We start from the raw sequence: 26767 nt of genomic DNA on the forward strand, positions 1-26767 counted from the left end.
ATTATACCTATAGAGTAAGTAGTCGCCATACGCGTGCGTACAAATAGTGCGTCCAAAATTGAAGAGGGAGCGCACACTCAGCTCCTGGCACTGGATCGAAGTCTATGTTCAAGTCATATCTTCTCGTATCATATCTGGAATGATATGTTATTCTTCATTACACATTTTCATTTTCAGAATCACAATGTGGTTAATTGTTTAAATATTAGTTTCTACGATGATATCATATCATTTGAACCATTTGGTAGAGTCCAGACCTTTTTGTTGTTCGCAAAATAAACAGTGGGAACTTGGGTGTAGATTGGACAGTACTTGGGCATTATGACGTTTGTTTCGCGTACATTCCCACTCACGCCATAAAATCAAACAACATCAGCACCATTATGACGCTTAAACATGACCATTGTGATGTCACAATAAAACAACGCAAGGTCACTGCGCCGAATATTCAAGTCGAGCGTATTAAACAGTGCGCTGCCATCTCCTGATTAATAACTGTACAGGATCCGTGCAATGGCGGCTCCCACAACGCGAAATGGCAGCTCCCTCGCGCGGCTGCCTCCCCACTGGACTATGCCCTCTTGTGGTATAATCTCTTCTGGTGTAATGACATCTATGCAGCATCGAAAACACAGTCTGTGATATCTAAAGAGAAAGAGAACTTTTTCATCTTCACAGATGGCAATTGGACTTACTGCATTGGAGTCTTTTTCGTGCTGCCGGCATTTTGAAAACATGTCACATTACTTTTGTGTGCTTTTTTTTCTTATCAAGTAATGTACTCACTTTCTTTGGCCTCACTTCTTAAATGGAGCAATTCCAAAATTGTGATTTAATCAAATATGATATGACTTGTCAAGAAGAAAGCTTGATAAAATGGTGAGTTCAGATTTTGGTACACTTGATTCCCTTTGTTGGCCCAACTCTAAGCATTCAGATATGTGAAATGCCCACAAGAGTATGATATCTGATTTAAAATTGTCGTAGCAAAGCATTAACAAAGTACATTAACCCCAATTCTGTTTTGTAATTTAAGCAGTTAATGTACCTCGAAAAAAAATGAATGAGGAGTGTGAACATACATGTCGTTGTTTGTACGAATACTCAAATCTTGTTGATACAGTATGTGACAGGGCAAACTATTTGCCTGTCTTAAGCTCAACAGCAGAGGGCGCTTTTGTAGTCCCTCGCTTGATTGACCATGCAGTAGTCTGGGGGAAGCTGTATCCGCACAATGAGCCTGTCTTTATCAGCTGAATATTTTTGGACTATAAAAATATTGAGTACTGTACATGTATCTGAGTCTTCCTGACAGACCTGTGGCCATGCATGCACCTACTTGGAGTGTAAAATCATCAGCTGCAAAAGTAGTGTGTTGAAGGAAAACACAAAGGTGCTTTCTAGATTTGTTGTCAGACTATAGGAGTATGATACTAAGCATACATGTATATTTTAAGGGACATCTTTTTTGTGTGGGAGTGTTATTATTTGAACATGATGGAGAAAGAAGGAAAAAGCTGTAATATTTATTAGGTTTGCAGTCATTCAAAGACCCAGTGGAGTGTGGATACCATTGAGTGAGAAAGGTGAATCCCTGTAACTGTAAAGCTTTATCACTGATCTGTACGTAAGCACACACACACACACACACACATATGTACAGTGGAAGAATCTTGTCTGGAGTGAACTGTTACAGTTGAGTGTAGGATTTGACGCACACATTCACTGATGGGCACTATAAGTTGTTTTCAAATGTATCATGCTTGGCAGTCGATGAAAATTGATTTAATCGGAACACCAATGGTTCTGCGTGCTTCTGGGTACTTAATGAGATTATGGGAGACATGTTATTACTTAGTGTGATAAGTCATTTCAGTCAGCATGTTGAATGGAGAAGTAAAAAAAACAAACCTGAATTCTATCTAGATTTGTGGACAACATAAAAGAGTACTTAAATACGATGTACTATGCATGGGCATGTGTAACATGTAAACTTGTACACAAAGAGTGTGTTAATGTTGTCGTGTTGAAGATAGAATTGAAAGGTGAAAAGTTAGTTTGAAAATATCACAGTACTAGTATTACATACTTTCGAAAGTAATTTCTACTCTTTCATATGATTATCATTTAGGAACAAACTATTTTTTTTTCATGCTGAATATCATAAATTGATAATGTAGTGTAATACAGATATCTAGGCAATCAGACATTTTCAATGGTCATTTTAATTGTTTATAGCAATAGAGAAAAGAATTACATTCTTACACTCAGGCATGTGACATCAGAGTGATTTTTCTTCTCGTCCATCTCAACTTTCATTCTCCCTGCAGAAAAAAATAGTAAAAAATAATAATTAAAAAAAAATATATATATATATATATATATATATATATATATATGAGGAGTTTTAGTGCAAAATGAGATAACACTATTCGTGATTAAAGCTGCTAAAAAAGAACAAAGAAATTCAATTTAAAAGAAAAGAAATTAAACAAGAAAATACTTAGAAAGTACAGGATAGTTTTAATCATAACTTCTAGAATATTCCTTGTTATGTCACAGCCGAGGTATCACTGGAAAGGATTTATTTTGCTCTATTTGATGATGGACTAACTTTGAATGTTAAAAATGCCGCTTAGCTCATTTTGCAATAAAACTCTTCACACACACACACACACACATATATATATATATATATATATATATATATATATATATATATACGGTATCCGTGTACAATCAAACGATACTTTGCTTTTGCCGTAAGAAAAGCCAGTGTTACATCTTTCTCTGATACGTTCTGCAGTCCTTTCTTATGGTAAAAAGAAAAACTGAAGATTTTCAAATAAAGTTTTCGTAACGAATGATAAATACACATTCCGGTTGTCATGAGATGAAAGTTCAGACAAAACGTATACACATTTCTCTTCGCAGAAAGAAGATAATGGGAGTGCCACTTTTTGCCCCCCCCCCCCCCAAACAAACAAACAGACATATAAACCAGCAAATGTGTTTATTTCTATGATATGTTATGCAAAAGGAATCCATACACTCATCTGGCGTTTTGGAGAAGCACTCAAATGAATTTATCCATTTGTGATTTTTTTGTTCGATGCATAGAATGATCATATTATGTATAGTCATTATGGGCATTATTGCAAGATAATCAACAAAAGAAATATCATTGTGTCCTAGAACTCACACAAGAAGTCAACATGATGAAGACCAGCATTTATAAAGAACAAAAGCATTATATCAGCAGGGCTCGCGGAACGTTTTTAAAAACGGGTGGCTGCGAGTGGATGGTAACACCCCACCGCCCCGCGTAGACGGGAATAATGTAAGGACGGAATCTTCGGATCTTGTGGGTGTTGTGGTTTGTTTCCGGGTTGTTGTTGTTTTTTTTTGTGTGTGTGTGCATGTGCGTGTGTGTGTGTTTCAGTTTTCCCTAGTTTAATTCATTATATATATATATATATATATATATATATATATATATATATATATATATATACATATATATGCATATATATATATATATATATATATATATATATATATATATATATTCAACATATCAATCATGATAGGCCTATAAGACGCAAGGAGTCGATGTGATAACCATAAAAGCCTGACATTTTCACAAATCGTCCAGGTATGACAATAAAGATTGGTATTTGCACAACGAATCAAAATAAACGCAATACGACATACACATAGAGCTTGAGTATCAGTTTATTTTCTTTCGCGAAGTTAATTTACGTCAGCCAAAGGCTGTTTGTAAAGCGGTAACACCAAAACTATACAAAGTTACATAATACAACATATCATGCCTAGTATACTGTAACAAAAAAGAAAGGAAATCAATAACCAAACAATGTAAAATCAACGATACATTCATTGTTAGTAGACTATGGTGCTATTAAAATCAAACAAACATGCTAACATCTATGTTAAAATGGAACTATACTCAATCATAAAAACTACTTGTACAAAAGCCGCGGAGTTCGTGTATTCATGGTTTGCAGTCACAGTTCTGTGTTTGCAGTTCGTTATTCTGAAGGTTGGTTATCCCGAAGATTTGCTAATATAATCCAAAAATGAAATAAGGTTCGTACTTCGGAAAGTTTGTTGATCAGAAAACGATATGGTTCGTTACTCCGAATGTTCCTTAATCAATTGTTCCGAAGGATTAAGTTCTTCCGGAGATTAAATATTCCGATGGTTCGTTATCGCGAAGGTTCGTTAAACCCATTATTCAAAAGGTTTGTTATTCAGAATGTTCCTTATCGGATAAACGAACCCTATTTCATTTGTGGATTAACGACCCGTCGAAATAACAAATCTTATGCCATTTTCCTTCGAAAGCCTTCCGAATAACGTAAATAATGTTTGTTTATAAACCCTTTTCATTTTTTGGATTAAAGAGCATCTAGGTATAGGGAATATATGTTTCGGAGCAACAAACATTTCGAAAAACCTCATTTTGTTTTCGGATCAACAAACCTTCGGTATAAGAACAACATCCGTATTATCCGTATATAAATTTGCATACATCACTTTTTATATTCGCGTATATCATGCTTTCAAGATTTTAAGATTGCAGAAATTCAAAGATATCATATGTAGGCCCTATGCATAATCGTGTCAAGAATAGTTGCCTCGACACACTCCGTCGGAGGAACTAAAAAAAAATTACAGCAATTGTTTTTTGTTTGCGTGGGGTCCTTTCAGCTTCTCTCGTTACGGGACTTTAAACATTTATTAAGTCACTTATTGAAAAATAAGCCCTGTGTTAGTTCCCTTGAATCATTACAACTGCTTTTGTATTTCCATGCCTTCAACTGCATTTTGATGATTTCGACACTCATTTGTATAGAATTTATCTGCTATTGTATCTTTTTTTTTTGTAATATACATACATGAAGAAAAGTCAGACTCAAATTCAATACAAAGGAGGTTCGTCTTCAATTGATGGTTTTCCTCAACGTTAAAAGGAAAGAACACGAATGTGTATTCTTTTTCTTCCTTCACTCTTGCTAAGAAAACTTTATAGATTCTTCATTATACACGAATTGTGTTCCAGATTTGACAGAGCAATAGCCATTGCTACAAAACCTTAAATCGTAGTATATAAATACATATACATGTATAACAGCGCTGAGACAAATTGCCTCCAAGGTGGTAGAAAATGCTTAAAAAAAAGGAAACAAAATCAAAAGCGCACAAGCCCTTAACAAACAAAACAAACAAACAAACAAAAATGTGAACGTTAGTACTACTATACTACTACTGCTGCTTCTGCTGCTGTTATATACTGCTACTACACTATTATTCATATTTATGACTTACTACCACCACCACCACCACCTACCACCACCATCACCACCACCACCACTACTACTATCGCTACTACTAGGCCTACTACTACTACTACTACTACTACTACTACTACTACTACTACTACTACTACAGTGTATTATTACTATACTACAACAACAACAACAACTACTACTACTACTACTACTCATATCACTACTACTATACTGTACAGCATGGATAATCTGGAATAATCTGAATCAAATTAGTTCCACTATAGTTATGTATAAGTATCCTCGCCATGTTTGAATAGTAACATATAGGCCTATAGGTGCACAACCTCAAAGTCCGTGTCATTAATTTGTTCTCATGCTTAATGTGTCCTTGGAATGTGTGAACAGTGCCGATTTGGGTTTGTGTTTTTTTTTCAGCGTAGTGTCGCAAGGCTTCACTGGTATGTGCTCACTAAAAATTGATGTTGCTCTAAATAAATATTTAACCCTTAAAATTCTTCATTCATTACTTCGTTTTGATTTAAAGAGCTTTCGATCACAACGTCCCCGAGGAATATGATTCCATTTGCATATAAGTGGGATCTCAAAGGAGATGCTTTTATTTTTCATCGTTATCATTATCATTTCCTCGTAATGCTGACACCAGTAAAACCATTGCAACATAATTATAGTCATCATGAGGGGCGTCGATCACGATTTGGAGTTAAGATCCGTGCGATTCGATCGAGGGAGCAGAGCGACCCCGGGCGGGGTGTGTGTGTGTGTGGGGGGGGGGGGGGGGTGTACGTCTGAGGGGATATCCTCTCTCCTACACGAGGGAGATTTGTGCATTTTCAGACCTGAAGTGATCTGCTGCACACTTTATTCTTTTTTTATCAAAAAAGTACGAAAAACTTTTGAATGCATGTAATAATCTCATTTCGTTTGAAATGAGTGCAAACTAAATTGCTTTCATTTGAAATAATAACTCTTAAGGCCGTGTCACACCATTCCGGGCAAGCTACGCGGGCTTGTGGCGAGGAGGTAGTTTCCAGCACGTAGAAGATTTTCAGCGGGCAAACAAGAATGTTTGCAATTTTCATTCATGCCTTGTCATACCGTACGGGGGAACTTCTGCGGCTAGACTTGCGGGGAAACAAATTTACTCCCCGGAGCTCTTCGCAGTTGGTCCGCACCTGACAGTATCTAGCGCGTAGTTGCCCGGAGGTGCTCACGCAAGTCCGATTTAACCGCAGCCAAGTTTTGAGCATGACCAAAACTTTTTCCGGGTGAGTCACGGGAATGCCCGTAGAGGTCCACGCAGAACGCAGTAGGAGACCCTTAGCGGCAGTACTTCCCAGGCAATTCCCACGCAGGTACTTCGCAGTCCCGTATGCAGCCAAGATAATGAAATTCTGTGAGATTTCAGCCATTCCATTAGAGGAATTCCTTCACTGAGTTGTCAGCCCCCACGCGACTGGTACAAAGGTCACACAGTATACTCGCAAGTATAACGCATCCAGCAAGTAAGACACATGCGCTGACTCGCACAAATCCTTTTCCGCCCTCAGGAATGTCCGGTATGCTAGAAAATCCCTACACGTAACAAGCCCGAGTAGCTTGCCCGGAAAGGTGTGACAGGGCCTAAACACGGTTGCGGGTAAAAACATATGCGTGCGCACCTCCGGGCGACTACTTTTGAGATACATGTGCGGATCATCTACGGGGACCTCCGGGTAGTCAAAATTGTTCTTTGCAAGTCGCACGCAAGGCTGGTGTGACACGGCCTTTACGTTTATCATAAAATAGTAGTATGTGTAACAGCACGTTATAGAAAATGTCTTAGATGTTTGTTTGTTTTTGTGTGTGTAGCAGATGGGTTTTGTGACAGCTAGCCATGCACCCAAATTGGCGGTTACGCAGCACCGATTAAGGGTGAGCCCGGCAGAATATTTTGTTATCAAAAAAAAAAAAAAAAAAAAAAAGGATATGTTAGAATTCCAATGATCATGGGGCAAATTGTTAACTTGTATAGGGTCTCAATTTTTCTCTCTTTCTTCTGTCTTTAAAACAACAACAACCAGTCATCAGTTGAATAAAACTGTAGTAACCCTTTATAACTCTGACCCTCGTAATGACTCACCTAAATTAAAGTGTATTAAAATCACTTTATGTCGCTTCAACTCGTTTAAAAGTCGTTTGATATATAACTTGATCAGTATGGTTGTTCCATATATATATATATATATTTTGATCCTGTCATTTTTGTTCCCCACTTGTCATCCTGATCCCTGGGCCCTGTCTTATAAAACTTGTGATAGAAATCAATCAATCACAAATCTCTTGAAAGCTGCTATCAATCGCAACCTGTGATTGATTGATTGCAGTTCTCCGTTTTAATTTCAATCATAACTTTTTTATAATATGGATTTGCATTCAATCGTAAAGTTGTGACTGATGTGAATCAATCACAAGTCTTTAAAAGACGGGGCCCTGAGCACCCCCTCCCCCCCCCCCCCACCCCCAACCACTCATCTGCACACAATCTGCACCATCTTGTGTTCCGGCGCGCCTCGTTTTCCACATGGATCATACATGCACACACCGCCCGGTGTAATACACCTTCCCACATGCACACACCACAACACCTACCAACTGCGCCAAAACCATCATGGCAGTCAGCAATGCCGATGCGAGTAACACAGTCAAAAACGCCTTACTGGAGAGCCTCACGGCCATCTTATCTCCTCAGCAGGAAATAAGACAGCAAGGAGAAGAACAGCTGAAGTTGCTAGAGGTGACAGAAGGTAAATTTCGAAATCATGCTCATCTGTAATCTTCCACAGCGATTATTAAGCACTGAAAATGCACCCTGTGGACACGGCTGATGCTCGGTCCCATGTGTTCAAACTCGTGTTGGTATTTTTTACTGGCACGATAAGCTTTCTCTAGACGTCTAAAAACGTTAGACTCTTACTGTTAGATCCTATTCGAGGACTGACTAGTCAAGGTAGGAAACTAATTTAACTAGACACTGCTAGACAATCTAGTAGATTATAGGAAAATGAATGAATGAATGGTAAAACCAAATCTGTAGTGTTAACGTTGTGAATGTTAAATAAATTTACACTAGACTAGGCTGCAGTCCTGACACTGACAGTTATGAGATTAGAATTCTAACGTTACTGAGAATTTCCAGCCGTGCAATTAAAATAATAATTAGAAAATAGTCCTATTTAAACTTGAAAGTTTACAGAATTGGAAAATGCCGATTACTATACAACGTGACAATAGAAAGGTGTAAATTAAGCTCTGTATTAAACTGAGGCTTAGACAATGAAGTTGGAATCGAGACTAATTTCTTTAATACTTGCAGCTACAGATATCCACTATCCAGATCTAATTGATTAATTAATCTCGTTAATGAGAACGTGAATTTACATCCTAGTCTAGACCAGTTTATTTATAATGAAAATATTCAAGGATATGGAGTCTAACCCTCTTGTTGTTGACTTTTCATCTAAATGTGCCAAAACATTAAAATTTTAGATTTTGTCTTATACCTAGTTCACACCGACGCCGAATTGATGGCGAATTAAAATGGCAATCAAAGCGGCGGCAAAGCGTAACAAAGCTTAATTAAAGCGTAAAGACCGTAATAGAGCGTGAGAAAGCTTTGAGCAATTCGGGACATTCTGCAAGAGCGCCAAAAAATTTTAAACTTTAAAAATTTGAGGCGATCTGTCACGAATTGCGTAAAGCGGGAAGAGCGTGTTACGGTGTAAAGCTTATCAAAGCATCACAAAGCTTATCAAAGTTTTGCTCAAAGCATAGGAAAGCTTAACAGGGACACCCTGTATAAAAAAATAATAAAATAGAAAAGGCAATAGAATAAAAAAATAAATAGAAAAACTCTGTGGAAAACTTAGTATTCTGAGTTTTTCACAAAGTTTTTTTCTATTTATTTTTGATTATATTTCATTTTTTAATTTTATAATGTTTTATATTTTATTTCCTTTGTTTTATTTTCTTTGTTACAATAAGGGTTATTTATCTCACATATAGAATTGATTTCCTTACTAATTTTTTTAATTAGTAAGAAAATCAATTTGTAATAATAATTTGTAATAATCAATTAAACACAAAATTGCGTATTTTAAAGATCTTTTATCGCACATATCTAAATTTCAAATTCCACAACTTGATTTCTTTAAATTTTCACTCCTGATTTACAATAGTAGTATTATCTGATTTTTCATGGGGAAAAAATCAATAAAGTCTGTATTTATATTATTTACAAGCAGATGAAATACATAACAGCAATAATATCAATAATAATAATAACATCTTCACAAGTACACAAAATACAAAAATTATTTCAAACTTATATTAAAGATAAACAAAGTGTGCATATGGGAGAATGTTCTTATTTCCAGACACACAAGTCTTAATCTTCATCATCTGCTTCTGACGATATCTGAGCCACTCCTTTCTTAACTCAATCAAGAAGTACCACCCCAGCCATTCTTTGTTGCCAGTCAACAGCACCCACTGGAGAGACGAAGTATTTTCTGAGATGATCTCTCTGATGTCTGGCATCCACAGTGGCAAGGTTCCCCCTTGCAGGTGGTTGCGGAACATCTTCCCAGTGAGGTCCATATCTCTCCAGGCCCCTGGTACGAAGTTTTGCTCTTCATCTTCGTGGTCCACCTCATTGGCTGCCAGCGCCACCCTCTTCCTCAGCAGGTTGTGGAGCACCACAGCAGTCTCCACCAAATCTCTGACGTTATCTACCTTCTGTTCCAGTGTTCCCAACAGGCACCGGAACCTGTTGGCCAAGATGCCAAAGGCATTCTCCCCCTTGATATCCTGTAGTTGCAGATCCTCTGTTCATCTCATTCTGTCATCCCTCTTCTACTGTATGGCTTCTGCATCATGTACACTAGCTCTTCAGGGCAAAAGCATCGTCACCCAGGATGAAGTACACTGTAGGGAATATCAGGCTGATTTTCTCCAGGGAGAGGGCATGGTGGGGGCAGCCATATGGACCCATCTTCTAGGCATTCGAAGAGCTCAGAGTCTGTGAATATCTGGGAGTCAGACATGTGTCCTTTACTCCCAGCTCAATCTAGATGAACTTGTACTCTGCATCTACCAATGCCAGCAGTGGTATGGAGAAGAACCCCTTGTAGTTGTGGTAGAGACTGCCTGTGTTTGCTGGCTTCTTAATGGCTATGTGCTTTCCATCCAAGGCACCAAATGCATGGGGGACATTCCATCTCTGTTCAAACTGCTGGGCAAGGGTGCTCCATGCTTCAGGGGTGGTAGGTATGTTGAAGACCTCATCTTTATACGCTTCTACAATGGCCCTACACACTTCTGGAATCATCTCTGATGTGGTTGAGATACCACATCTGAAACCATATGCCAGTGATCTGTAGTTGTCCCCAGTGGCCAGATGTCTCACGGTGATTGCCAGTTTGAGGCCAGCTGACAAAGGGTGCCTGTAGTTAGTCTCTTGCTTCTGGATGACTGGTGCCACTCTCTCCAGGATCTCATCGAACACCTCAGGGGTCACTCTGGTGAAGTTTCTGAAGGCAACAGGGTCCTCTAATCTCAGTTGTGTGTCCAGGAGGCTACTGTACTGGCCGTACTGCTGTTTTCTTTCTTCAGTGAGCCATGGCCTGGTCCAGCAGCTCCTGATGAATGGTCTTCTCCCTCCTGCTGGTAGTTCAACCTCCTCTTGTCTTTGCTGTTCTTCCTCTCTCTCCTCCGCCTCGAGGACTAGGATGTAGTTAAAGAGCAGGGAGACAAAGGTCATGTCTACTTCATAAGATGGTTCATACTCTGGTACATCTGGAACTTCCATATCTTGTTCTTCTGCCAAAGATGCAATGATTTCGTGTATCTGCTGCATCTTTATATATGCTCTAAATCAGAGGCGGGATGCAATCAGGATCTCAAAATTTTCCATTGCGTAACAGAGCTTAACAGAGCCTATCAATGCACAAGAGAGCTTGATAATTGTATCAGAGCATTATTTAAAGCGTGATAAGCGCATCAAAGCTTATCAAAGAGTATTAAAGGGGAAGGCTAGTAACTGATCAGTGGGAATCAGTGGAAATGCTGGGAGATGATTGTTCCAATCCTTATGGGATTCATTCAAGAGTTCATTGTATATCTATTGTTGTGTGAAAATGATTTGCTTCAGAATGGTCTCATATTCAAGTAATGTGCCGTTTAATGCTTCCAGGTTAGCGTCCCTGGTCAGTGACGGAGCATTAATCTGCACATTACTTGAATGTGAGACCGTTCTGAAGCAAATCATTTTCACACAACAATAGATATACAATGAACTCTTGAATGAATCCCATTAGGATTGGAACAATCATCTCCCAGCATTTCCACTGATTCCCACTGATCAGTTACTAGCCTTCCCCTTTAAAGCATATCAAAACGTGATTTAAAGCGTAACAAATCCTGATCAATCAGCATCAAAGTGTGAGAAGCCGTAGTGATTCGGGAAATAACTTGTTGCCCAAAGCAGGAACGAACGTCGTATCAGAGCGTATCAGAGCTTATCAGAGCATAACATATCTGAGGAGATCGTGAGATTTTTTGAAAAGTAAACAAAAATGACGCCAAATTGATCGCCGATTTAAAGCGCGACATTCGGCGTCGGTGTGAACATAGCTTTAACAAATGTTTAGACATGTAAAAAACCTGCACCAAGATTCAATCTCTGGCCTCCCATGCCAAATTCGGCTGCGCGCTAAAGCATAATACCGTTTGGTACCCAATAGATTCTATTGGGAATCTTGGTTTCTACAGTAGCTGGCGGTCAGGTCTTGGATGGTGTTATGTTTGAATTATGGGCGACTTGCTTTAAGTTGTTTAGTTTCACTTTACTTACATTTTGAGGTCTCCCTCACCTCGTAAGTCATTAAGGCCAGGTAAATAGATTTTAATGGACGAAATGATATTATCAATTTGATTGCAGTAATTTTTATAGACTCTAGAGCTGTCTTTACTGTCTGCCAAGTACACATGATGTAGGCCTATAATGTATCTCCACATGCCTTATCCACAGAACATGTTTTTTTCTGCATAGTTCATGTGTATATATGTTTGTGTGCTCCCAACAAAAACAGAAATAGAAGCAAAGACATCGGACACCACAATTTAATTCTTCAGATATGTATTGCTCATCTCTGAGAATGCACATACAGCTGTACAGCTGTAATTGAATCCATGCTTCATATCCAGAACAAACTCGCAAAGAAATACCAAAACATATCTGTAATTTTGGTTGTACTAAGTATATTTCTTAACTATATTCATATGTATAAATTTCGTTTTGCAGAATTTGGGGTTTACCTTGCAGAACTCACCCTTGATAAAAATGGAGCCCTTGCTATCAGACAGGTAATGAAAATAACCCAACATCTTTCCTGAAACCTCCCCTCTCCCATTTTTCTTCTAATTCCTGCAATTTGTTGTCGATGTTTTGTTGTTGTGGTGGTGGTGGTTGTTGTTGTTGTTGTTGTTGTTGTGTGTGTGTGTGTGTTTGGTATAATTGCTGCATGTGATTCCTGATAGTATTTTTGAAGCAGTATCTTCATTTACTGTATGTGACCGTGCATCACAGAACAAACAAAAAGTTGCAACCCTTGATTTTGCGTGAGGACCTCAAAAAGATGAAACAGGTCAACCAAGTCAATCTTGAGTTTTTCATACTTTCTAAAAGAGCTATTAGGAACTTCGTCTACATTATTCTTAAGTTTGGGTCATAAAACGAATTGGAAAGTGTGTTTTCAGCACTTTTTCTACAACCCCCTTTTTAGCTCACCTGAGCCAAAGGCTCAAGTGAGCTATTGCGATCGCCCTTCGTCCGGCGTCCGTCGTGCGTCGTCCGTCGTCCGTCGTCCGTCGTCCGTCGTCCGTCGTCCGTCGTGCGTCGTGCGTAAACTTTTTACATTTTCATCTTCTTCTTGAAAACCCCAAGACCGATTTTCATCAAACTTGGCAGGTAGCATCCCTAGGGGGTTAGGAACTCAATTTGTTAAAATGGGCACCATGCCCCACCCAGGGGGCCCCCAGGGGGGCCCAAACCCCCCAAAATTAAGGAATCTGTAAAAATCTTCTTCTCTAGAACCAGAAGTGATAGAGCTAAGTTAATACTATGAGTTAGTACATTGATGACTGTAGTTTCAAGTTTGTTCATGGCAGAATCAGGGGTGCCCCCCTTGGGACCCAGGGGAGGGGGGTGGGGAAGGGTTCTAATGGGGCCTAAATTGTACATTTTCATCGTCTTCTTGAGAACCCCATGACCCATTTTCACCAAACTTGGTAGGTAGCATCCCTAGGGGGTTAGGAAATCAATTTGTGAAAATGGGCACCATGCCCCACCCAGGGGGCCCCCAGGGGGCCCAAACCCCCCAAAATTAAGGAATATCTGCAAAAATCTTCTTCTCTAGAACCAGAAGTGATAGAGCTAAGTTAATACTATGAGTTAGTACATTGATGACTGTAGTTTCAAGTTTGTTCATGGCAGAATCAGGGGTGCCCCCCTTGGGACCCAGGGGAGGGGGTGAGGAGGGGTCCTAATGGGGCCTAAATTGTACATTTTTATCTTCTTCTTGAGAACCCCATGACCTATTTTCACCAAACTGGGCAGGTAGCATCCCTAGGGGGTTAGGATCTCAATTTGTTAAAATGGGCACCATGCCCCACCCAGGGGGCCCCCAGGGGTCCCAAATCCCCCAAATGAAGGAATCTTTATAAATCTTCTCTAGAATCAGAAGTTATATATAGAGCTGAGATAATACTATGAGTGAGTACATTAATGACTGTAGTTTCAAGTTTGTTCATAGGAGATCCAGGGGTGCCCCTCTTGGGTAGGGGGGGGGGGGGGGTGGTGGTTGGAAGGGTCCAAATGGGGGCCTGAATTGTACATTTTCATCTTCTTCCTGAAAACCTCATGATGGATTTTTGTCAAACTTGGCAGGTAGCATCCCTAGGGGGTCAGGATCTCAATTTATCAAAATGGGCACCATGCCCCACCCAGAGGGCCCCAGGGGGCCCCAATCCCCCCAAATTAAGGAATCTTAAAAAAATTGGGCCCTTATTGTACATTTTCATCTTCTACTTGAGAATGCCTGGTCAAATTTTGGTAGAGCTGTGAATGATTTAGATTAGTGACTGCGTGAAAGGTGAATTTGCGATACTCAGGTGAGCGCTAGACCCGCAGGTCTCTTGTTTGTAATGTAGTGCAATTAGGTACGTCTTTAGAGGTCCCTTTTCATTTCATTAAAATCCTTAGCATGCCCTTCACTTTCAACTCTAATAACTTTTGAATAGATGGTGCTACCACCGTGAAAGTTGGCATTTAGTATGGACAGAATGTATTATTGAGCATGCTCAATTTCAGGTTAATCTGGTAATCCACTCATCAGTTGTTGCTGGGTGGTTAAATCCTGTTTTTTGTCCCATTCATCTCACGGCCAGCACGGAATAGATCCTTTACTTAGGAGCCTCTTTTCTCAGTTCACACCTTTCTAGAGTGTGCTTTCTTTCCAATATTTAGATAGTTTAGGAGAGTCCATTTGAATTGAGTTATATATACATCATTTTGAATCTTAGAATCTGCTCTTTCAATATCTGCCCTTCACTAAAAATCCGGATGTCTGGCGACTTTTTGTTGGTTTTGTGATGCAGGGTCACTTATGAGAATGCTTTAAGCTGCACACATAATACTACAAATTTACAAATTAAGCTGTACCTTTCCAATAAATATAGTTGTAACAATTTATGTCACATCTTGAGCTAACAGAGGTAGTGTTTCATGTGGAAAGTGTAGTTCATGGGAAATAGGAAATTTACAAATAAAAAAAAAAGCAGAGCATCAGAGATCCTGCTGATTGGAGTGTGAAGGAAGTGACTGAAGGAAAGATGCCATTCAACATTGACTATTAAAAAACCTAATTCTAATTCACATCTTTATGTTATTGCAAGTTTTCTCACTAAACCATGGCCAGTTAAGCTGTATGGTGGCCCATATTCCTGTTTTGTGGCATAATTTATGAATTGCCTGAAATGACATCAGATAACTTACAGGAATGCTGCTCTTCAATGATATCAGACAGAACTTTGATGTGGCATCCCTTGTCATTGGGAAACTCTGGTTACAGCATACAGTATTATGAGCATGAAAGAATACTTGTCAACTGCCCTTTCTTTCTTAATACTGGCTCATCTGGACTTGGTACCTCTATATCAAACAACAATTATACCAATCCCAAGTAGCAACACCACTACACAGCAGTAAATCAAATTCAGTGTTGTTGGAATTATTTGAATTTCCTACACATTGTAATTTCATCAAATGCCCCATTTGTGGCAAAGTAGTACAAAAACCCTTAGGGATACAGGCACATTATCTATTTCTGAAGAGGTGAATATCCTAACGAAAAGCTTCCTATTTGCTATTCCCTCAAGATTGAACAAATTACTTCTCTGAGAGCTCTAAATTCTGTTAGGGAGCACAAAGGAAAACCTGAGAATTGTGATGCATTCACCATACTCATGATACTGTGGTGCATTTCCTTGTCATGGTCATCAGTAATGCTCTTTCATTCATTCCTGTACAGCTGTCATCACTCATCCTCAAGCAATATGTGGAGGCGCACTGGTCTCAGAATTCAGAGAAATTCAGGCCGCCTGTGGCAACAGATGCAGTGAGTGTTGAAAAGTGAAATGAAAAACAACGTGAATGTTTGTAAAGTACTTTTTTGTTGTTTTATTAGGGGATGCTCATAGGGTCATTGCCAGAGCACCGCTGCGTTGGAAAATACTCCCAATTCATTGATGTTGTATCTATATTTTATACCAGTTAGTGTTTGTCTCTTTTACATGAAGTGTTGGACAGCCAGTTTCATTTTAACGTGAACATTGTGATGTAAAGACCTGATTTCGTAAAAAAAAACCCAGACATTTGGTATCTGATAAATGTAGCACATTGGTTTGGCATTAGAGTTCAGCTATCTCTATTGCTCTCTTGAGTGAAACTCACTCTTAACTATCTGGGGGCACTGGCAGCAGGCTGTTATGAGTAGCCCTGTGGGGAATCATTTCAATTTCTTTTACTCATTTGCTATTGTTGACTTTCCATTCTGCATCACAACTCTTGAATGTTGTCTGTCTGGATAATCATTTGTACCGCTGGGTAGAGAGAACAGTGTAGATACTTGTAGATTGTTGGATAAACATGCTATTATTATGTTCCGGGAATGGAACTAGGATTAGTTCTTTGTAACAGGTTAGCATGCCAATGCTCTCCATCACACTAGCCCCCACATTGATTAGAATGACTGGTCACTAAAAAATGGTAAATAGGCTCTTCAGCCTTTGTGATTGCATCTCGTGCTATCCTCTCTTTATACGTGTATGTTTGATTTTGGTTTTGCTTTTGAATATCCAGGCTAAGGCCCATATTCGCAGCATGCTGCCCGCTGGTCTCGGCGAGTCCATCAGCAAGGTAAGGTCCAGCGTGGCCTATGCCATCTCAGCCATTGCCCACTGGGACTGGCCGGATGCCTGGCCGGACCTGTTTGGCCTCCTCATGATGATGATCACCAACGGCAACAGCAACGAGGTTCACGGAGCCATGAGAGTACTCACGGGTATGTGAAATGAGTACAGGAGGAGTAAAGTTTATATATGAACATATAGTACATATATGATCCAGTTTGCAAATAAGAGATGCGTGGTCCTATTTACTACTGGAGTCTATGATATTGGATAGGTATGAAGCTGTGAAAAAGTTTGGGTTGATAATAAAAGTTGACTGCTTCGTAAGAGTGGACATCTGGGAGTAATCTAATTTACCATTCTCTATATTTCCAGTATACGATAGTGTCAGAATAAACCATTCTGTAAACAGTTTATGAGCATTGTGATATTTGGTTGTATATCTCTTGACAGTGAAAGCCTAATTTCTTTGATGTGTCTGCTGGAGTGCTTTTCCTTTGCAATTGAACATCATCATAAACGTGGTCAACAAAGTTTAACGGCTTCTGAAATAGAGCCGCCACAATATTAAACAACGCATCTATTAGGAAAGTCAATGGTCTTCTGTATGTGATGGCATGGTGACATCACTTCCTATAATTCTAGGTAGTGGTGCTATTGTCCAAAACCTACCCCAATATCCTTAAACTTTGGCATTTGTTATGATACAAGGCATTGGATATATACAGTAGTCTGTGTGAAGTGTCGGGCTAGTTTGTAGTTGTCAGTGGGCAAGGCTTATACAAGAAACAACTACACAAACTATGAGAGGACAACTGCCTTTCTGATTTCAAGTTTGATTCTGATAATGCTCTTCTATGGAAAGATAAAGGTCACAGGAAGTGAGGGATAGGATTTGTGTGGTGTTGAAAACAGAAATAGCGAGAGAGAGCTGGAGAAAGACTAAACAGGGAACTTCTCTACTTAGACTTCTATGGTGCTGAGAAAAATTTCTAATCTTTTAATTCCTCTGCCAAAGTCATAGATACTTGGTAACTACAACTGTGATTTTGTGCTTTGAATTTTACTATTCATTGATAGTGCTTCATGAGATAAAGTAGCACTTTTTTTCATTTAAGAATACTCTCTGTGTTCTTTGGGTTTATTTATATGTTTATTTATTTATTTAATTTTTTTTGTTCAAGTGCATAACTTTCAAAGCTTCATGGCAAAAGCTCTTTTGCCAGAGCTTTGGCAAAGCTTCAATTGATTTTTAAATTGGCAATGCATTTTAGAATGGTAAAGTGTCTGCTTCTCTTTCAAATTGGCAACTTTTGTGTGTGTGTTTGTTTTTTTTTCATTTCTTTCTAATTCATGCTCATTTTGTAACTACAACCAGTCCCATCTAATGTTTCTCTGGTATATAAGATACTGTGGTATGTTCGGAATTTCAGAGCTGCCAATTTGATGATGGCCTGATGATCATTTCCTCAGCAATGTTCACCTGGTACTTGGATAGATGTAAGGAGTTGAAGCAGAATGAAATTCTCACCTCATGTGATCTATTATTTTCCAGAGTTTACGAGAGAAGTGTCGGACGTTCAAATGGAACACGTCGCCCCCGTCATTCTCCCGGAGATGCATCGCATCTTCGTCCAGAGCGACACGTACACAATCAGGACCCGCGGCCGTGCTGTGGAGATTTTCGACACGTGTGCGACTCTCATCTACAACATCGCCTCCATTTCCAAGGTTAACTCCTGTCTTGTAGTACCCTTTCACATGCACAGCTTGTCAGTCCAGTTTTGTATTTGTCTTTTGCTGTAGCTTCAGTCATAATATAGTCTTTTTAGAAAGGTGTGGTAGAATGGTACATTTTTGATTTACAAAGCATATGGAGGAAAACGAAATATGTATAGTATCAATTTTCAGGACTTCTACTATGCATAAATGCAAGTAAGGAAGAAATTGATTAATGCGTACGTTGATCCAAACTGACTTTATTATCATATTGACCCACAATGAGTAAGAGGAACTTTTGGGCCATCAGAAGTATTAAGGCACTTCATGTTTATTTGTGCTTTGTCAGTGTTCTGATTTTCAAACAATTAAGTTACATGTAAAACGGTCCCCCCCAAAAAAAAAAAAAAAAAAAAAAATGAAGCTAAGCTATATGTATTTTTATCACTTTTGAATGTTGATACTTACTGTCCACTTTGTGTTTTGTTTATTTTCTGTTTTAGGGTGCAGCTAAGAAGCTCTTGTATCCAGTCCTGAGTGTTTTCATGGATGAGTTTGTCAAGGCTCTTACAGTACCAGATGGTGCAACATCAGACAGTGGCCTGAAGAAAGAAATCATCAAAGTGAGTTCACCCAATCAGATGACAAACGTTTCTCAGATAAGAAATTTCATTTATTTGGGGCTGCCTTCTTGAATGCAGTAACCTCTCACCTGTAAAAGATACAATGCTCCTGCAAATGTGTCTTTTCTGCCTAATTTCATCAGGTTGTTTATTTGTTTGTTTGGTTTTTTTATAGAAGGGAAGTGCAGGAATTTGTGCTTGTGTAACTATGGGAGTTGGAATCCTATTATTATTGACTGTTCAATTTTGGCCATTTAAAAAGGACAACCAAAGCTTACTTAAAAAAAAAAAAAAAATTGCTGTCTTTAAAATTTGTTATTTTGAGAACAACATTAAGGTCCTGTCACCCCAGGGATGATGTTATCTTCTAGGTTTGAAGTTGCACTTCTGCCAGACATCAAAGGAGAATATTTTCAGTTGCTTCAGTGCCTGGAGTGTGTAGTGAGCTACAATTTATTATGCATTCGCATTCCTCTTGTCACTGCTGTGTATCAGGCCTTGACGGTCATTGTGAAGTGCTTTCCAAGCCAAATAGCCAAGGCCATGCCAGCTGTCCTCCAGGCCACGTGGAAGACGTTGACCGACAGCGCAGACATCTACGTGCGGACCGTCATCAACGACACGGAGGAAGCAGATGATCCTGTGGACTCTGATGGTAAGTAGGGAGTACTGTTTCTTGTATTGTATTGTATAAATCATGAATAAATGGTTCTGATGAAGGCATTAGAGAGATCAAAGGTTGTTTATTCACACTTGGTTATGTGCTGGATTCGGATCATGGCTTGAAAAATGGATGTGATATTAACTCTCTCATGCAGCTTATTTCAGTTGTCTGGAGAAACGAGGGGAAAGAGGAAATGAAAAAAAGAATAAAACTCAACCGTGACAGAAACAAGGATGTGTTCAAACGCTCAAAATCGAACCAAAGCGAACTGAACCAAAGCGCACTGTACTGAACTGTGTCAGACATGGAGTGTTCAAGTGCTCAAGCGCCCTGTGGAGAAAGTGTTCCTCATGAGTTTTTTCAGAGGGGGTCACACATTTTGTAGCAAGAGGGTCATTCACCCTGGCATGCTTAAACTACTTACAGATGCATACTTACAGATGAACAAAGAGAATGAAGTCTTTGCATTATAACGTGTGTGCATGTTATGCAGTCTTCACGTTCTTTGCATGCAAACTTTTGATACGCTTTTGGTACCCTTTTGGAGCAAATTGGGAAGTGGTCCACTTTAGCTCGGTTCAGTTCGGTATGGTACACTTTCGAAATGTTTGAGCGCTCCTCTGGCGCGGGTTCGGTACCATACGGTTTTCTTTATATAGGAGAGCACTCAAACGAACCCATCAAGACACTAGTATTCTGCCCTCACGTAGTCATGGCAATCAGTTTTATTCGCAAGTGACCTATCAGAACCAAGCATAAAGGCAAGTGCATTGGTTTGTGTAATCAGTAATCACCCCTAAGTCTAGCAGAACGGGTGAAGGTTGAATGGCAGTCTCCCTTGTTTATCACACAGGACATTATGGCTTTATCATCTATTGAATTTGAATTTCCCTCTAACAGGTGAGGTTCTCGGCTTTGAGAACTTGGTGTTCAGCATATTCGACTTTGTGTCTGCGATGATCGACACGCCAAAGTTCAGGGGGACCGTGCGGAAGCTGTGCGATCAGCTGCTTTACTATGTTCTACTCTACATGCAGATTACAGAGGAACAGGTGTGTTATACGTCTCACGTGAAGCGAACCCCTTCGTTGGTACAGAACGAGACAAAATGTTTTAAGCAGAAGAACAGTAGTGGAAAAGTCAAGATGGCGCTTTCGATATTTGACTACTTTGGCAGGAGGAATAAAAATCGCTTTGGGTACTGATGTAGAATGATTGATGGTCTACACAGGTGATGTTTGTTTGAGAAAAATTGGTTAAAAAATGACTTAAGTATCAATGGAATACACATCCAGATTTCGATAAATGCCAGTCTGCTCGAGAGCCGAGAGCAGGGAGTGTTGGGGTAGATGTTCCATAGCGAGGGTAACAGGTAGTGGCTGATATGTGGTTATTTGAATTATTTTACTGAAAATCACATGAAATCACAAATAGAATACCAGCAGATCTCGCCCATGTATCTTTTTATGCAAGCTTGATAATACAAGATGATTTTTGATCTGTTTCATGCCACTTTTCATTCTGCTGCCACTACTGATCATTACCTTCAAGCATTGTCCAATGCTTGGTATGAGTTCAGTGTCTTGGAGTTGCTTAGCAATGAGGATGATACATGAAAGTGATAGCAGCTACATACTAGCTAGCATTAATAGATTACTTATAGTCTGTTTGGACAGATAGTGCATTGATTAATGAGACACTGACTAAACTGTAGAATGTCATGCTTATAGTTCTAGTATGTCAAAAAATAGATGCAGTGTTTTATATGCAGATTTTTTTATTGTCAAACTTTCTAAAATGGAGGTAGCCTCCACATTTGAAACTGAGAGATGGAGATAATTGCCTCAGACACACCTGCAAACACTAATTGTTATATATATGGTTGATTATATTTCTCTTTTTTTTTATGACGAAGATTCCAGCCCATCTATTTTTAGATATATGCAACAATTCATCAATAAGAAAAAAGCAAAACAGCCAAAGCTGTGGTATCTCTTTGTGCACAGGTGTATCAATGGACTGCAGACCCTAATCAATTTGTGGAAGATGAGGACGACGATACCTTCTCCTACAGTGTACGAATTTCAGCACAAGATTTACTGTTGGTAAGTGCTCGTTAATACCCGCGACTCAAACAATGTCAAATTTATTTACGTGTCTACTAAGTGGTGTGCTTTGATATATTGGATATGGATATGGATCGATATTTAGTTTCATCTTCATAGCAAATTGCTTCATTGATTGAGCTTTATAGTCGGGAGAATTTAGTTTTCATTCTCCAGGAATTGTGTTGTATAAGACAGAACCCAAATGTGCTTTTAATAGGAGACTGAGCATTGATTTCTACCATTAATGCTACCACTGTGTTTGGTAATTGCCCTAGAACCATGGAAACACATACAAACAAACTGCCATGGGACTAGATTACTTTAAAATCCCCTCTAAAGGATATAATTTACTGAATGTGATTATTTTCAACATCAGCTGGGTATCAGAAGGGCTGTAAGACTGCACAATATTATTTGAAGTAGTGCTCATTAGGCCCTAAATAGCCTATTTGCAGTCCTAATAGTAGCTAACATTTTACGTTTTATAGACATAGCCCTATTCATCAGTCATTTCCATCACTGCATCTGTCTCTCTCACTATCTCTTTGTTTTTTCTCTCTATTTTTTACTCTCTCTCTCTCTTTCTTTCTCTGTCTTTCTTTCTTTATCTCGTTCTATCTGTGTCTATCTCTCTATCCATTCTATCCATCTATCTATTATCTGTCTCTCTGTCTCTCTTTCTATCTCCCTCTCTATCTATCCATCCGTCTTTCTGCTCTCCGTCTATCTATCTATCGATCAATCAATCTATCTATCTATCTATTTATCTATCTATCTATTCATCTTTACCCATCTATGCCTTTTTATTTATTTATTTATTTATTTATTTATTTATTTATTTATTTATTTATTTATTTATTTATTTATTTATTTATTTATTTATTTATTTATCTTTCTATCTATCTATCGATGTATCTGTTTATCTATCTCACAGTCCTTAGGTAGTGAATTCCCCCAGGAGACGTCCAGTGGTCTTATGGCGGCACTAGACAGGCATTTACAAGAGGCTCAGCAGGCCAAGAGTCAGGGTCACAATTACTGGTGAGTCTGGTCTACTGGGAAGAGTTTTATTTATGCAGCAGACTGTACTTTATACACGTGTATGTCATACGTTTTGTAGTGCTTTTATTTTTTGGCATATTCGTGTGTATTATGTGAGACATTTTCAAGCTCTTTCCAAATCCCACATGCAATGTATTTCTCCTCCTTATCTCATGTTTATTGTTGTGTCATTAGTCAGAAATGATTTAATCCCTGAATCCAAGCAATTTATTACCTATTTTCTTGTTCAGGAGCTTTCCAGTTGTTTGATTTTTGTCTCTTGTAAAATGCCGTATCGTTAAACCAAAATACACTATTAAAAGCTCTGACAGGGCTCCATGTTAGTTTCTCCATGATGCTGAAATGTGCCCCTCCCCCCCCTCCTACCCATTTTGAATTATCAGTTTTAAAATCAAGACTCTGTCTTCCCAATGAGTCTTCCTTCCCCGATTAGTGATTGATATCTAGTGATCATGTTGCTGTGACCCTGCCTCTTATAATTTCATGTTCTTGCTCTGCATTGCAGTGTTCAGCGGAGAGTTTTCAAACTAAATTCTAACATGTAATGTTTTGTTCACTGTAAACATTGTGGTTCATATAATTCCTGTAATTTTTTTTTGTGTAGTGACTCACCATTGACCTTAGAACTTGTCAAGGCCAAGACCGTATGAAAGAATATAATCTTTAAAAAAAATGAAAAATAAAAAATAAAAAATAAACTTCAACAAACTAATTTGGATATTTTTAAGTCCGCTTGATCCATTATGTGTGTCTTCATCATGTGGTTGATTATTATATGCAATTTAAAAAGGAAAAAAAAGAGATGAAATATAGCTAACATATTTTAATAGGTGAAAGATGAAATAAATTTTATGAAGTAAATCTTTTTCTGTAGATGTGAAGGTGCAGTACTGTGACATATTAGGCAAGGTGTGACAAATTAGGCTAGATGTAGACTGTGACATATTTATGCTAGACGTGGAAATCGGCATCAAAATCTCTGCTATTTACTCATCCGCTTGCAGCATGTGGCTTATCCGACTTTCAAACCTGCATTTGAAAAGAATTTGCTATATCTCTGAATATTTGTATTTTTTGTTGTATTTTATTTTTTCTCTATGTCTCGGTCATATGTTGTACCCATGCCCCTCATCTTAATCTTTACGCTCGATTTTAACTGGGACCTACGCTCGACAAGCTTGCTTCTAAGTAGGCTCCATCACGTTTCTTTAGCATTCATTCTCAGATTCCAACTTTCATAGATCGACCAGTACGTTTCATATGTTTGCAATATTCTATTTATGCTTCCTAGGTGGATATCATGTATTATTTAATTTTGTTACATTTGATGTATTTTTTATCGCAAAATATGAAAATAAATGGAATTGAAATTTACTGCCTTTGTATCTCTCCTTCCTTTGCCAGGTGGAAGGTCCACGAATCATGTTTACTAGGTCTAGGCTCCATCAAGTCGCTAATCATTGACAAGGTGGCCAAGGGCAAGCTGTCGTTCAATCTCACCAGGTTTCTCACGACCATAGTCCTAGAAGATCTGCAGCAAACTGGTGAGTTGGGAAATCGGGGTGTCGTCTCTCTCGTTAATGGTGGCCGATGGTGATGATTGTTGGAGGGGATGTCTTCGCGTCGCTCTCAAAGTATCTGACCATTTCTCCCTCAATCACTTGTTTATGTTTGTGACTGGAACATATGGAAAATGAGAGATGTTACCAAAGTGGAGAGGAAAAGGTCATTGTCAATGTTCTCTATTCAAACAGTAAAAGATGACATCAAAATGCGATGTTGCTATGTGATATCTGTTTTTGTTGAAGCAATGTTGCTAGAGGATTCTCTGCAGTTATTTTTTACACTTTTCTTTTTGGGTTTGCTTGTTTCCTTTTTTGTGTGTTCCTTTCATCCGCAGTTTCACCATTTTTACTAGGGAGAGCTCTCTGGATGGCCAGTAGATATTCACAAGTCATGACTCCAGAATTAGTGCAAAGGTACAGTGATGATATGAACTCGTGCAACATATTTTTTTCCTTTTTTTACCCATTATTCCTCCTTCTTTTTGAGGGGAGGGGGTGGGACCTAAATTTAAATATGTATCTGTGTACATATATATACTTGTATTTATTGAGAATTATGATTATGGAGTAAACATTTACATATTTATAAAGCACTCTTGACTAAAGTGGTTTAACAGCACTTTACATAGAGACGTGGAGGTGTGTTTATTTTCAGTAAGGGGGTCTCAATGATGTGTAGATAGCTGTATTCAATATTTTGCTTGTTTCTAGTGTCCAGTCTGTGTACATTCCTTCACTTAAGATCTTATCCTACCGTTTTGAGAGATAATGCACTGAATGCTTTGCTTTCTCTCGATCTCTTCCTGGTTCTTTCGCCAGTTTCTTACAATTCACTGTCACGGGACTCCACGAGCCCCACCCGCCCTCGGTGCGGATATCAGCGGTGCGCGCCATCTACGGCTTCTGCGAGCACCTGAAGAGCGCCAACAGCACGGCGATCCTCCACCCGTTCCTATCACCCATCATGGAGGGGCTGGTGCAGCTGGCCACCTTCTCGCAGTTTGGCTCAGACATCCTGTCCCTGGTCCTGGAGACCGTCAGCATAGTCCTAACGGTGAGCTTGGTCTCAGTAGCTTTTTTTTTTTTCCTATCGTTTGGTTGTTTGCTCTCGATGTGTTTGTGTACTTATTATAATGCATTGATTTATACTGTGCTCTCACACAAATTGGTTCGGCAGCACTTCGCAAAGAGGAAATGCAGGAAAATCTGATTGGTGTTTATTAAAGTCTTCAGCAGTACCCTTAAAGTTGCAAGTGAGAGTTGCAGTGTGGGTGTTTGATGGAAGTTGATTTCAGAGGCATGGTGCATAATATTGAAAAGCATTGAAAGAAAGTCAACTCAATCAGTTGTCTTGTGGTGTGGGGTAACCAAGAAGATTATGATGTTTTGGCTGCAAGATTTGGTAACCTTCATCTGGCAGAGTGGACCGAGTGCTACTGTGAGTATGTATTATAGTGCTTGTGAAGGGATGTTGTTTTGAACACAAGCAGATGGTCTTTTTTTGCTGGTTGTGATAAATACCATAATTGAGAAGGGATACTAAATGCCCCCAGTGAATTTTTCATTGCAATTCATGCATTCCAAAAAGAAGTTTGATGGTGTAGTCACATTGTGTGTTTGCTTGTTTGTGAACTTGCTTTGGTAGTTTGTATGTTTGTATGTATGCATGTGTTTGTTTGTTTGTTTATCTGTCTTTCTTTGTTCTAGGGAGGGATGGGAGGAGTGGAAGCAAAACCAGGACAGGTCTAGAGACAGGAAAGCAGGTCTCTGATAACCATGTCTGCTTGCACAGAGCCTCCTGAAAAATAGACAGAATTTGCCTGCAGTTATCTCGACACCAGCTGACTGTGCTCTTGTCACAATTTCATTTTTACAGTAATTAGAAAGGGCAAAATTAGATTATGAGTACCGTTGTTCGGGTGCATGTGTTAATTGCACACAGCAAGAAATATCATGTGCAAGTAACAGTGCTTTATGAACAACAACAAAAATTAGATCGTGAAAGTTGCAAATGAATGGACTTTCTTTGAATTGTTTTGTAACAGGTTGATGAGTCGTTTACAGCACAGTGTGAAAGTAGAGTTACCCCTCTTGCTAATGCAGTCTTCCTCAAGTACAGTCAAGGTGAGAGAAGAACAATGATTAGAAAGTTTGTTCTGTTGTTGTTTTCTTCTCGATATTTTCC

The 26767-nt window shown here is 39.0% G+C and overlaps 1 protein-coding gene across 1 annotated transcript in view; it reads left to right on the forward strand.

Moving 5' to 3' along the window:
- The first annotated feature begins 7983 nt into the window (after positions 1–7983).
- The window catches only part of LOC139709041 (importin-9-like), a 31499-nt gene continuing 12715 nt past the window's right edge, over positions 7984–26767 (forward strand). Inside the window, exons 1-14 of the mRNA XM_071621008.1 lie at positions 7984–8119; positions 12676–12737; positions 15962–16048; positions 16792–16993; positions 18397–18572; positions 19064–19183; positions 19679–19838; positions 20748–20899; positions 21854–21952; positions 22890–22996; positions 24422–24561; positions 24918–24996; positions 25402–25636; positions 26628–26706. Coding sequence (XP_071477109.1) covers positions 7984–8119; positions 12676–12737; positions 15962–16048; positions 16792–16993; positions 18397–18572; positions 19064–19183; positions 19679–19838; positions 20748–20899; positions 21854–21952; positions 22890–22996; positions 24422–24561; positions 24918–24996; positions 25402–25636; positions 26628–26706 — 1834 coding nt within the window. The remainder of the gene's footprint in view (positions 8120–12675; positions 12738–15961; positions 16049–16791; positions 16994–18396; positions 18573–19063; positions 19184–19678; positions 19839–20747; positions 20900–21853; positions 21953–22889; positions 22997–24421; positions 24562–24917; positions 24997–25401; positions 25637–26627; positions 26707–26767) is intronic.

The sequence above is a fragment of the Diadema antillarum genome, unplaced genomic scaffold (assembly GCF_040938485.1).
Source record: "Diadema antillarum isolate AM-2024a unplaced genomic scaffold, OU_Dant_1.0 seq00001400_RagTag, whole genome shotgun sequence".
NCBI lineage: Eukaryota > Metazoa > Echinodermata > Echinoidea > Diadematoida > Diadematidae > Diadema > Diadema antillarum.